We start from the raw sequence: 13107 nt of genomic DNA on the forward strand, positions 1-13107 counted from the left end.
GGATCCTGACCAGACTGCGCGGATGCGCAGGCTGGTCTGGATCCATGCTGGTCGCAAACCCACTATGTTGGTTTTCTCATGGCATGGCTCAATTTTCATTTAGTAATGAGTGATGAAGGGGCATCATTGTATAACAGCGAACTCAGGACTTTTTACCGTTTTTAAAAAATAGAAATCATATTTATCGATACATTAAGCATTGAACTAATTTTGTTGTAAGATTTTGTTTGATATTATTGCAGTTATGTAACAGTTGGTAGTTAGCCTATGAAGTATTTCTGGATTCTGTACCAGAACTAACTTGTTCTCCACAAGTAACTGCCAACTTCTCCACATGAATCAGAGGTGGAGTTCCAATGATTTAAGACCAGGGCCCTCTCTACATTTTGGGGGATTGGGGCCGGGGCCCTTGGAGGGGGGAATTTCGCGTCATTTTCAAGGGAGGGGGGAATTCATTCTGGAGATATGACATCTGATCATAACCCCTTAAATTAAGGTCAATTGAGTATTACAGATATCAAACTAATGTGAATATATAAGAAGTATTGTACAGAACATAATCTATTGAAAACAGGCAACTTTTATTTTCTTTTATTAAATCAGTTAGGTGACATCCAATCGAGGTTCACATGTCGTCATTAACGGAAGCACAAGCAGTATCCACGGACATTGTCTCAGCAGCAGCCAGAGCAGGGCTTCCCTTCATCGTATCTACCTGATTGTGCTTGTCTGGCCCTGATGAAACAGCGGTGTCCGTGACAGTAGTTTGTTTTTTGAGAGCATGCTGCTTAAAAAGCAAATCTGTTTTTGCGCATTTCGCCCCAGTTGCATCCGTGATCATTTTACTGTATGATGTGGATTATGCAACATTTTTTTTCAAAGGGAAGTAACTTTGCATACACGCATCCGGGGAACTGAAAAACGAGCGTATTATACGGATCAGTAAAACCAGGGGTTCCACTAGACCTGAAAACCCAGGAGTCCCGGGACCCTTGGGTCCAAATTTTGAAGGGTCCTTTTTCAAAATACAAGAGTCCTGCCCCAACACATCGATACAATTGACTATATTTTCTTATAAAGTAATACTAGGTAATTAATAGCTACTACAACCAAGAACATGTTACAGCATAATAACAATTTCTGTTTCAGGTCATATAATCTCATATTGTATATAAATTTTTATCAAAATTCATTTTAATTTGATGAGGTTTTTCTTCAATATTTTTGTTTGTTAGCAGAAAAGTGCTAAAACACTGTAAAAATGTATCCAAAAACGTACTATCCGGATACTGGTACACTTTTGGAATGTCGTCTGAAATGTTGTTTTTTGCCAGTTACTTGGTCCACTAAGGTAAACCAGAGATAGTTCCTCAAATAATGATGCTACTTTTCATTAAAAATTGCATTGAAAGTCAAGTTTTTTTTTTAGTGAATTTTGGAAAAATTGCATATGTCATCGGGTGTAATTAGAATCGTGAATGGACATTCTAAACTTATTTTTACTTTCCAAATTCATTTAAATTTGTGGATTTTCTCGTTGAAGTTAAGGTACAATCATTAAACAATGATCTAATTTAAAGTTTGCATGAAGAAATCTTGCAGGACACTTTTCACATGCTCGGTATTCAGCTGGTCGCTTAATTACGATAATTTAATAATTGGCGCCTTTTTTGACAGTATGCAGGCTCAATACGTGTAACGCTTTATCAATTAATGTTAACACTTCATTGATTCTCATTACCTATGTGCACTTGCCGTGACGTAACTTGCTGATAAAGAAAAATCAGCGTGGCATGTCCACAGGATAAAGGGCGGGAATTTAGCAGAAGATCAAAGGCAGGAGAGCATGACCGCGAGTGTTTATTTTGAATACACGTGTTTATCGTGGACATAGTTTTACTTTAGGAAATGACTGATAAGAGGAAGGATTATCAAAGGAAAATGTCTCCGGGTCCCGAGTGACGCACAGGCAATTATTATGCCGGGTCCTTTGAGCGTCTTTTGAAAATCTCCCGGACCCGGGCTCCTAAGACTATGGGGTATCGATTTTTTTCTTGATTTTTTTTTTTTTCGAGTGGGAATTTTTCTGTACTTGGGGGGAAAAAAACATACTATTTCGAGGGGGGAATGGGGCCGAATTTCGGCCCCAAAAATTGGCAAACGAGGGCCCTGAAGACACAATGTCTTATCAAAATTGCCACAGAGTACATACACCTCGCCCAGGAATTGAATCGCAACCCCATGATCCATAGATCTGCGCTCTTGCCTCTATTGAGCTTTATCTTTAGAGGGAAATATTTTATTGCTGTCATGACACGGCTTTTCATTCTTATATATTGGGGCCCTTCTCAGTTTAAAACAGGGTGTTTTTCACCCCCCTCCCCAACTGTGGCAAAGAAACGTCCAAAAAATATATAAATATATTTTCTCTTCCAATTTGGCAGTTGTATTTCACAAATATTAACCTTTAGCCTGCTGCTGGCAGGTGATAATGCCTTTGCAACCAGTGCAGACCAAGATCAGTCTGCACATCTGTGGTCATGGTCTGCACTGATCATTATTCAGTCAGGAAATTTTCAGTGAACACCCCTTTGAATAAGAAGTGGTACTGCCAAAATTGAACGATGAGGAAACCACCAAATTCCTTCTTCTGTAACAGACATCTTTCGCAGACTGAACATGTGTCAGTTTTAGTAAAATCCTGTTTTCCCAAAATGAGCTATGAAGCATGTTTGAAGTTCCCAATTTAAAAGGCAAGAGCCTCTTCCTAATTTTCCTATGTAAAACTCTGTATGCAAACAGTTTAAGGCTGTTTTAACCCCTGTCATGCTGGACACGATAGAGTTTGATGTTGCGACCAGTGTAAATCAAGATCAGCCTGCACATCCATGCAGTCTGATAATGATCTGCACTGTTCGCCATTTAGTCAGTGTCTTGGTAAGCAACCCTTTTGGAAGTTAATGGTACAGTCCAAAGTTCATTATAGAAATTTAGCAGGGTAAGGGTTAACTGTTATAAATGAGAATTAATTTTCATAATTTATAATCTTTCTGAGAATTTATACGAAAATCACAATCACCTTCAGTATTTAAATGAACCCTGAGTTTTTACCATATCAAGCATTTGTATTGATTTTATTTTTAAACCTTTTCCAGGTGGGCTAGCATTGTTCTGTGTTATAGCAGGGAGTGTACAGTATTCTATTATGCCAAGTGCAAAATCAGTTTTGCCCCAGCATGTCAATTTTGAGAAGTTTGAAGCAGAATATCTGATGAAAGGAAAGGTATGATTTTACATCTTTTTATTAGCTCATCTGAACCAAACGAGCAGTCAGTATAGTTAGATGGCCTAGTGTCTATCGTTCGTTGTCCACAATTTAAATAAACATCTTCTCTTGTGAAAATAAAGGTCAGAATTATTCTAAACTTGATCTGTAGCATCCAGGAAAGGTCTTTTCTTGTAACGTAAAAACTTGAGTATATTATGCAGGTATTACGACTTTTTTCATTTTCACAAAGGGGTGTATATTATACACCAAAGCAGAGCTTCGTACATTTTTAACTCGACTATTCGAAGAATAGTCTAGCAGCTATTCTACTCACCCTGGCGTCGGCGTCACACCTTGGTTAAAGTTTTGCATGCAAGTACATACAGTTATCATTTCAAGGCATATAGCTTTGAAACTTATTTTTCCTTTTTCTAGGTCAATTACCAACCTCACTGGGTCAAGTTCCATAACTCCGACATGTATTTTGAGCAAATTATGCCCCCTTTTGGCTTAGGAAATCCTGGTTAAGTTTTACATGCAAGTTACTGTCTCCAAAACTATTGCAGATATTGAATTGAAACTTAACATGTGTCTTCAGGGTTATAAAATTAGTTGATAGCATCAAGTCCCATAACTCTGACCTGCATTTTAGCCAAATTATGCCCCCTTTTGGACTTAGGCTGTGTAGTCATAGCGATATTGCATGATGCTGTGGTTCGTTAAGAGAGTGGCAATTGCCCAGCACCTCCGTCTTCAACTCTCTAGGTTTCTTTCGGGGTTACCTCATCCTTAGTTCCGAGTTTAAAATCCTATCCTTGGAACACAAGAGCTATTTGTCCCATAGCTGGGGGTCTGTTCATAGGCATCAGGGCGTGTCCACACACCGGTGGGCATGGCATGCCACATGTCTAGGGGCAGACCTCCTCCGAGTCCCCTGCAGTTCTGCCTGAGGCCGCAGGGTGCTCAGTTACTGTGTGGCACCAACTGGGAGGCACTGCAAAAGGGCTTGTGTGCAGAGAGGCTATGTACTGGGAAGATTTAGTCACTTACGCACACAGCTCCTTGTTCACCAGAAGGCTAGCCAGCGGTGGAGGTTGAAAGCGGAAGGTGACAAGCACACAACACACAGCACACCACACTTGACGCATCAGCAGACCAATGCCACACCTTTTGGACTTAGAAATTCCAGGTTAAAGTTTTGCGTGCAAGTACATACAGCTATCATTTAAAGGCATATAGCTTTGAAGCTTATTTTTTTCTTTTTCTAGGTCAATTACCAACCTCACTTGGTCAAGTCCCATAACTCTGACATGTATTTTGGGCAAATTATGCCCCCTTTTGGACTTGGAAAATTCTGGTTTAATAAAGTTTTGCGTGCAAGTTACTATCTCCAAAACTAATGCAGATATTGAATTGAAACTTCACATGTGTCTTCAGGGTTACAAAACTAGTTGACAGCATCAAGTCCCATAGCTCTGACCTGCATTTTGCGTGCAAGTACATACAGCTATTACTAAAAGGCAAATAGATTTTAAACTTATTTTTTCTTTTTTCTAGATCAATTACCAAGCTCACTGCCTGGATCAAGTCCCATAACTCTGACAGGTATTTTGAGCAAATTATGCCCCCTTTTGGACTGAGAAAATTCTGTTTAAAGTTTTGCATGCAAGTTACTATCTGCAGAACAAATGCAGATATGAGGTTGAAACTTCACATGTGCCTTCGTGGTTATAAAACTAGTTGATATCATCAAGTCCCATAACTCTGACATGCATTTTGGTCAAATTATGTCCCTTTTGAACTTAAAACTCTTTTGATATTTTAACATTTTGGGTAATTATATCTCCCACCACACAGTGGTGTGGGAGACATATTGATTAACTCCAGTCTGTCTGTCTGTGTGTGTGTCTGTCACAAAGCTTGTCCGCACTCTAAGTCAAACATTTCTCATCCGATCTTCACCAAACTTGAACAAAATGTGTTTGACCATAAGACCTCGGCCGAGTTCGATAACTAGCCAAATCCGCCAAGGCACTTTTGAATTATGGCCCTTGAATTACTGATTGGATCCATTCATCAAAGCCATCGAGAGAAACTAGACATTTTTCAATGGGGTCCATTCATCAGAGTCATCGAGAGAAACTAGACATTTTTCATTGGGGCACTTTTCAATGGGAGACATGCGCTTTTCTCAAAAGCATCTCTAGTATTTTCCTGCTTTTGGGACAATATTTCGAATAGTCGAGCATTGACTGTCTTATGGACAGCTCTTGTTTTCTTAGTTTGATAGCACATAAATATCACCGAAAATCGGATTTTTTTGTCAATTTTGTATGCTGTCTGCTGTTTATATTATTATGTCCCCCCTCCCCCCCACCCCCACTGGGAGAGACATATTGTTTTTGTTATTGTCTGTCCGTCCATCAGTTACACTTCATTTCCGATCAATAACTTGAGAACCATTTGACCTAGAACCTTCAAACCTTATGGGGTGGTAGGGCTTATGGAGTAGAGAACCCCTATTGTTTTTGGGGTCAATCCATCAAAGGTCAAGTTGACAGGGGCCTGAACATGGAAAACCGTTTACTATCAATAACTTGAGAACCACTTGACAGAGAATTTGAAACTTCATAGGATACCCCTATTGAGTTCTGGGTCACTCTGGTAAAGGTCAAGGACACAGGGGCCTTAACTTGCAAAACAATTTCCGATCAATATCTTGAGAACCACTTGATCCAGAATATTGAAACTTCATAGGATGATTGGTCATGCAGACTAGATGACCACTATTGATTTTGGAGTCTGTTGGTAAAGGCCAAGGTAAAAGGGGCCTGAACATGGAAAACCATTTTCAGTCAATAACTTGAGAACCACTTGACCAAGAATGTTGAAACTTCTTAGGATGATTGGGCATGCAGAATAGATGACCCCTACTGATTTTGGGGTCACTCGGTCAAAGGTCAAGGTCACAGGAGCCTGAACATTGAATCAGCGTTATCACAATTTGATCTTAAAACTGACTTTCGGTGACCATAAATGTGACCTAATGACCTACTTTCTTAATATTTTAACATCAGTTCGATGATATTATATTACTCAGGTGAGCGATCCAGGGTCATCATGAACCTTTTGTTTAAGATACAGCATTGAAATTTGGATGATATGTACAGTTTTGCATACCGATCTTAAAACTGATTTTCAGTAACCATGAATGTGACCTACTGACCTACTTTCTAATATTTTATCATCAATTTGCCATTTGAAACATGTGGCTCATATTACTCAGGTAAGCGATTCAAGATCATCATGACCCTCTTGTTTTTACTGGTCTTGAACTACATTTGTATATAATGAGAAAACTAGTCAGAAACTTTGAAAATACTTTGAAAATACTTTTAAGGTAAAAAGATAATTTGTTTACAATTAATTCTACTTGACCTGTTGTAGTTTTGGCACATGGTGATGCAAATCAGTTTGTTGAGGCTCCCATTTGGTTTAATTTCTGGCTTCACTAATAAAGCTAGATCTTTATTTTCTCAATCGATATGTCTTAAGATTATGACATATATTCAAGTGAAGAAGTAAAGTTTTGCCTTTATCTGACATGGCTGATTTGTGGGGGTTGGGGTGGGGACTACTTTTCTCTTTATGGCTATATGGAAAGCTTCAAAAGTTTTCGCCTTTGAAAGTGCTGGCTCCATCTAAAAATAATTGAGCCGTGCCATGAGAAAACCAACATAGTGGCTTTGCGACTAGCATGGATCCAGACCAGCCTGTGCATCCGCGCAGTCTGGTCAGGGTCCATGCTGTTCGCTAACAGTTTCTCTAATTGCAGTAGGCTTTAAAAGCGAACAGCATGGATCCTGACCAGACTGCGTGGATGCGCAGGCTGGTCTGGATCCATGCTGGTTGCAAACCCACTATGTTGGTTTTCTCATGGCACGGCTCAAATCTCTTTTGATTATCAGGAGATTTAGGGAAAATGACTCTGGTATTCTATTAGAATTTCACACCTATTTCATTTCATTGATTTTATTCATTTCACCGATATTTCCCCTGCTTAATATCTTAAAGTAAATCAGGTAAATAATTAAGCAAGTTTTTAATGAACTGACCTTGTGTTTGAACTTGACCTAGATTTCATTTAGAAAAACATTCTGACAAAGATTTATGACGTCTGCACTAAAAAATATCCTCTAAAGTGTTAATGAGGTTTTTCTATGATCTGATCTAATGCCCTAGTTTATTCTCAAGTGACACAAAATTTTTACAGTATTTAACAGACAAACACTGCCACCAAGTCAGGTAGAAAATGTGGTCTTTTGAGAATTAACAATGACTTTCTACAATTTGACCTTATGACTTAGTTTTTCACCTAGATAATTAAGTTTTTAACTTGAACTAGATTTCATAAAGACAAACATTGTGACAAAGTTTTATGAAGATAAAGTCGAAAATGTGGGCTCTAGGGTGTTTACAAAGTTTTTTTATGATACAACCTCATGATCTAGTTTAAGACAACAGAAAACCAAGGTTTGAACTTGACCTAGATTTCACAGAGATGCACTTTCCAACAAAGATTTAGGATGATCAAGTAGAAAATGTGGCCTCAGAGTTAACAAGGTAATCCATGATTTGACCTAGTGACACAGTTTCTAATCTCATGTAACCTAATTTTGAAACTAGCTTATATTTCAAAATGACAAATATTCTGAGTTTTATGAAGATCATATGGTAAATGTGGCCTCTAGCATGTTAACAATGTTTTTCTATAATTTGACCTCAATTTAACTTCAATATCCCTTGTGTGACACTCTACTAAATTTCATTCTATTTCACTAAAATCAGGCTGGCAGGGGGAAGGGCTAGTTCCCAGTGTATGGTTGTTTTGAAAATTTTAGAAATTTTCTCTTCTGAAATCGCTTGCTTGGTTTTAAAATTATTTCACAACATTACCAGAATGTCAGATGAGTGATCTTGGGCTGTTATGGTCGTCTTGTTTACTGTTAATTTATGTAATTCTCTTTCTTACGTACTATTACAGGTAAAGGAAGTTCATATTTTTGTATCACAAGGAAGCTCTGGTCAGGAAGTACCAGTTGTAAGGCTTTATCCTTCCACTGGCTCAAATCAAAGACACCATGGTGGTTCAGCAAATATGGTAAGATACTCTACTTATGGAAGTCTGCTATCTTTTTAAAGCAGCTCAGCAGCAGATTTGATTCAGTGTACTGTGAGATCATTTGTTTCTGACCAAAATGGCAATTTTGTTTAAACATTCATGGATTTTACATTTTAAATTGTTTTGAATGAAAGAATTTGAACTTTATGATTATGTCTCCCCCCCACCCCACAGGGAGACATATTGTTTTTGCCCTATCCATCCGTCTGTTTGTCTGTCACACTACATTTCCAGGGTGCTTAATTGACCCGAGGTCCCGGGTTTTGACGCACGAAACTTCCCATAGACGCTTGTTTGACTCATAGAAAATATGGTCCAAGATTCAACTTTGACCGGGGCCATTTTAACTTTGACCGGGGCCATTTTCAGCCATGCGTCGACAGATATCAAAGTCTGTGTATTCCACAAAGGTTAGGTTAGGGCAAACTCAATGTTTTTATAATAATTTGAAAGGCAATTAGCGGTACAGGTAATATTTTTTAATTGGACCGGTATCGTTTGATAATTATCAGGTTAGGACCAACTTGTATCCGATCGGCGATAGGAATAATATTGAATTTATAATGATTTATTATCAACAACAATGATAATAATTATGGCAGATTGTTATTAAATTTGTTCCTATGTGAAATACTAACGTCTACGAATATTAAGCCATTCTATGAAAAGCAGGGCTTTTCCACCTGTCTCACAGGGCCAATATTCGGCCCCATTCCCAATGAAATCTGCTCCATTTTGCCCAATCTGGAGCAAAAAATTCCCAATTTAAAGAAATCCAATTGAAATCAGCTATTTTTATGCCCCCGGCATCTCCTGATGCTGGAGCATATAGTGATTGTCCTGTCCTTTCATCCGTCTGTCCGTCGGTTCGTCCGTCCGTACGAGGTTAACCAAATGGGACCGTTTCGTCTAGCATCAATACCCCTTACTAGAATGACTTGATACTAATGCAGATGTAACCTGTGACCATTCCTCATCTTCAAACATCACCTGACCTCAGTTTGACCTTGACCTCGTTTTGGACTTAGGTTGCTTTTTATGGGCCATCTCATGGTTAACCAAATGGGACCGTTTCGTCTAGCATCAATACTCCTTACTAGAATGACTTGATACTAATGCATATGTAATCTGTAACCATTCCTCATCTTCAAACATCACCTGACCTCAGTTTGACCTTAACCTCGTTTTGGACTTAGGTTGCTTTGTATCAACAAGGATGCCACTGGGGGCATCAAGCGTTTATTGAACGCAGCTTCTTGTTTATTCAAATATAATTCTTGCATAACAAAATTTTGGAAAAACCAGCTTGTTTTTATTTTTAGCTCACCTTAGCAATGCTCATGGTGAGCTATTGTGATCATGCTGTGTCTGGCATCCGCTGATTGTCTGTCCGTCCGTCATCAACAGTTGTGTTTAAAAGACATCTCCTCCTTAACCACTGAATTGATTTTGATGAAACTTGGCATGGATGCTCCTTGGATGGTCCTCTACCAAAGTTGTTCAAACGGTTCCGCCTGGTTGCACATAGGGGCTGCCAGAGCTAAATATAGAAAAATCTTCAAACAATATCTCCTCCTAAACCAATGGTCTGATTTTGAAATACCTTCACACAAATGATCCTTATGTCACTGTCTGCCAATATTGTTCAAACTATTTTGATTTGTCAAAAAACATGGCTGCTAGAAGGTGTGGTCACTTTTCCCTATATGTATATAGTAGAAACTTTAAATTCTTGTGTGAAACTGCTGGCCCAATTTTCGAATAATTTTACACAAATGGTTCTTATGTGACCCTCTACTAAGACGTTCAAATTATTTTGATTTGTCAGAAAACATGGCCACCAGAGAGTGTGGTCACTTTTCCTTGTATGTATATAATGGAAACTTAAAAAATCTTCTTGTGTGAAACTGCTTGCCTGATTTTAGAATAATTTTACACAAATGGTCTTTGTGTGACCCTCTACGAAGATTGTTCAAATTATTTTGATTTGTCAAGAACATGGCTGCCAGAGGGCTTGGTCACTTTTTAGCTCACCTGAGCCTTGAGCTTTTGTAATCGCTCAATGTCCGTCGTGTGTCGTGTGTCCGTCAACATTTTCTAAAGAAATCTTCCTTGTTGAACCACTGGGCAGAATTACACCAAACTTCTCAAGAATGATCCTTGGGTGGTCCCCTTTCAAAATTGTTCAAAGAATTTAATTCCATGCAGAACTCTGGTTGCCATGGCAACCGAAAGGAAAAACTTTAAAAATCTTCTTGTCCAAAACGGCAAGACATAGAACCTTGATATTTGGCATGTGACATCATCTTATGGTCCTCTATCAAAATTGTTCAAATTGTGTCCCTGGGGTGAAAAATGGCTCCGTCCCGGGGGTCACAAGTTTTACATAGGGAAAAACTTCAAAAATCATCTTGTCTGAAATTGTAAGACCTAGGCCTTTGATATTTGGTATGTAGCATTGCCTTTTGGCCCTATACCAAAATTATTCAAATTATTACCCTGGGGTGAAAAGAAGCCCCGCCCCGGGGGGCCTCGAGTTTTACATAGACTTATAGAGGAAAAAGCTTCAAAACTTTTCTTGTCTGAAACTACAATACCTAGGCCTTTGATATTTTGTATGTAGCATTGCCTTGTGGTCCTCTACGAAGAGTGTCCAAATTCTGCCCCTGGGGTGAAAAAAGACCCTGCATTGGGGGTCCCAAGTTTTACATAGATATATATAGGAGAACACTTTAAAAATCTTCTTGTCTGAAACTGCAAGGCATAGGCTTTTGATATTTGGTGTGTTGCATTGCCTGGTGGTTCTTTACCAAAATTGTTCAAATTAGTACCCTGGGGTGAAAAGAGGCCCTACCCCGGGGTCCCAAGTTTAACATAGACTTATATAGGGAATAAATTAAAAGCTTCTTGTCTGAAAGTTTAAGGCATAGGCCTTTGATATTTGGTGTGTATCATTGCCTAGTGGACCTCTTACAGGATTGTTCAAATTATGCGCCTGGGGTGAAAAGAGGCCCTGCCCTGGGGGTCACTTGTTATATAAGTTATATAGGAAAAAATTCTTCAAAAATTATCAGATCATGTTTCTTAGACTGTTTAACTATATTTACCTGATGTACCCAAGTGACCTTAACCTACTGACCTACTTCCTTGTTTTTTGAGATACAGCCTTGAAATTTGGATGACATGTACAGTTTTGCATACCGATCTTAAAACTGACTTTCAGTGACCATGAATGTGACCTACTGACCTACTTTCTAATATTTTAGCATCAGTTTGCCATTTGAAACATGGGCTCATATTACTCAGGTGAGCGATATAGGGCTATCGTGGCCCTCTTGTCCCTATATGTATATAGTGGAAATTTTAAAAATCTTCTTATGTGAAACTGCTTGCTCGATTTTAAAATAATTTTGCACAAATGGTCCTTGTGTGACCCTCTACCAAGATTATTCAAATTATTTTGATTTGTCAAAAAAACTTGGTGCTATAGGGCATGGTCACTTTTCCCTATATGTATATAGTGGAAACTTTAAAAATCTTGTTTGAAACTGCAAGCCCGATTTTAAAATTATTTTACACAAATAGTTCTTGTGTGACCCTCTACCAAGATTGTTCAAATTATTCCGATTTGTCTAAAAACATGGCTGCCAGGGGATATGGTCACTTTTCTTCTCTGAATCAATTATAGCTAGAGCATTGGTATTTGGCGTGTGATATCAGATTTGTAACATAGAAGAAACCTAACTCTGTGCTTATACAAACACACTTGAAGCCTTGTATACAGGTGAGCGCTTTAGGGTCAATGACCCTCTTGTTAGTAAAATGACTGTCTGCAACCTCGGCAAAAATCAAATACATGATTTTTCTAAAAATTGTACTATTTGTATGCAAAAACCTCTAAAAATGCATAAGTACACCAGTATTTATTGATTGAAGTACCCAAAGCATGTTGACAGATAGCTTTTACACCATTGAAGTCAATTGTTACACATTTTCGCAACCCTTTTTTTAGCTCACCTGAGCAATGCTCAGGTGAGTTTTTCTGATCGCTCGATGTCCGGCGTCTGTCGTCTGTCTGTCAACATTTAGCTTGTGTATGCGATAGAGGCTATATTTTTCAATTAATCTTCATGAATATTGGTCAGAATGATAACCTTGATGAAATCTAGGCCGAGTTCGAAAATGGGTCATCTCGGGTCAAAAACTAGGTCACTAGGTCAAATCAAAGAAAAACCTTGTGTATGCGATAGGGGCTGTATTTTTCAATTATTCTTCATGAATATTGGTCAGAATGATAACCTTAATGAAATCTAGGCGGAGTTCGAAATTGGGTTATCTGGGGTCAAAAACTAGGTCACTAGGTCAAATCAAAGAAAAACCTTGTGTATGCGATAGAGGCTGTATTTTTCAATTATTCTTCATGAATCTTGGTCAGAACAATAACCTTGATGAAATCTAGGCTGAGTTTGAAAATGGGTCATCTCGGGTAAAAAACTAGGTCACTAGGTCAAATCAAAGAAAAACCTTGTGTATGCGATAGAAGCTGTACTTTTCAATTGATCTTCATGAATTTTGGTCAGAATGATTACCTTGATGAAATTTAGACCAAGTTCGAAAATGGGTCATCTGGGGTCAAAAACTAGGTCACTAGGTTAAA

General features: G+C 38.5%; 1 protein-coding gene across 1 annotated transcript in view; it reads left to right on the forward strand.

The window, feature by feature from the left end:
• The window catches only part of LOC128557747 (paraplegin-like), a 65884-nt gene that overhangs the window by 4594 nt on the left and 48183 nt on the right, over positions 1–13107 (forward strand). The window contains exons 4-5 of the mRNA XM_053545921.1: positions 3156–3283; positions 8313–8429. Of these exons, the coding sequence (XP_053401896.1) occupies positions 3156–3283; positions 8313–8429 (245 nt within the window). The remainder of the gene's footprint in view (positions 1–3155; positions 3284–8312; positions 8430–13107) is intronic.

This window comes from Mercenaria mercenaria, chromosome 6 (assembly GCF_021730395.1).
Source record: "Mercenaria mercenaria strain notata chromosome 6, MADL_Memer_1, whole genome shotgun sequence".
Classification (NCBI taxonomy): Eukaryota; Metazoa; Mollusca; class Bivalvia; order Venerida; family Veneridae; genus Mercenaria; species Mercenaria mercenaria.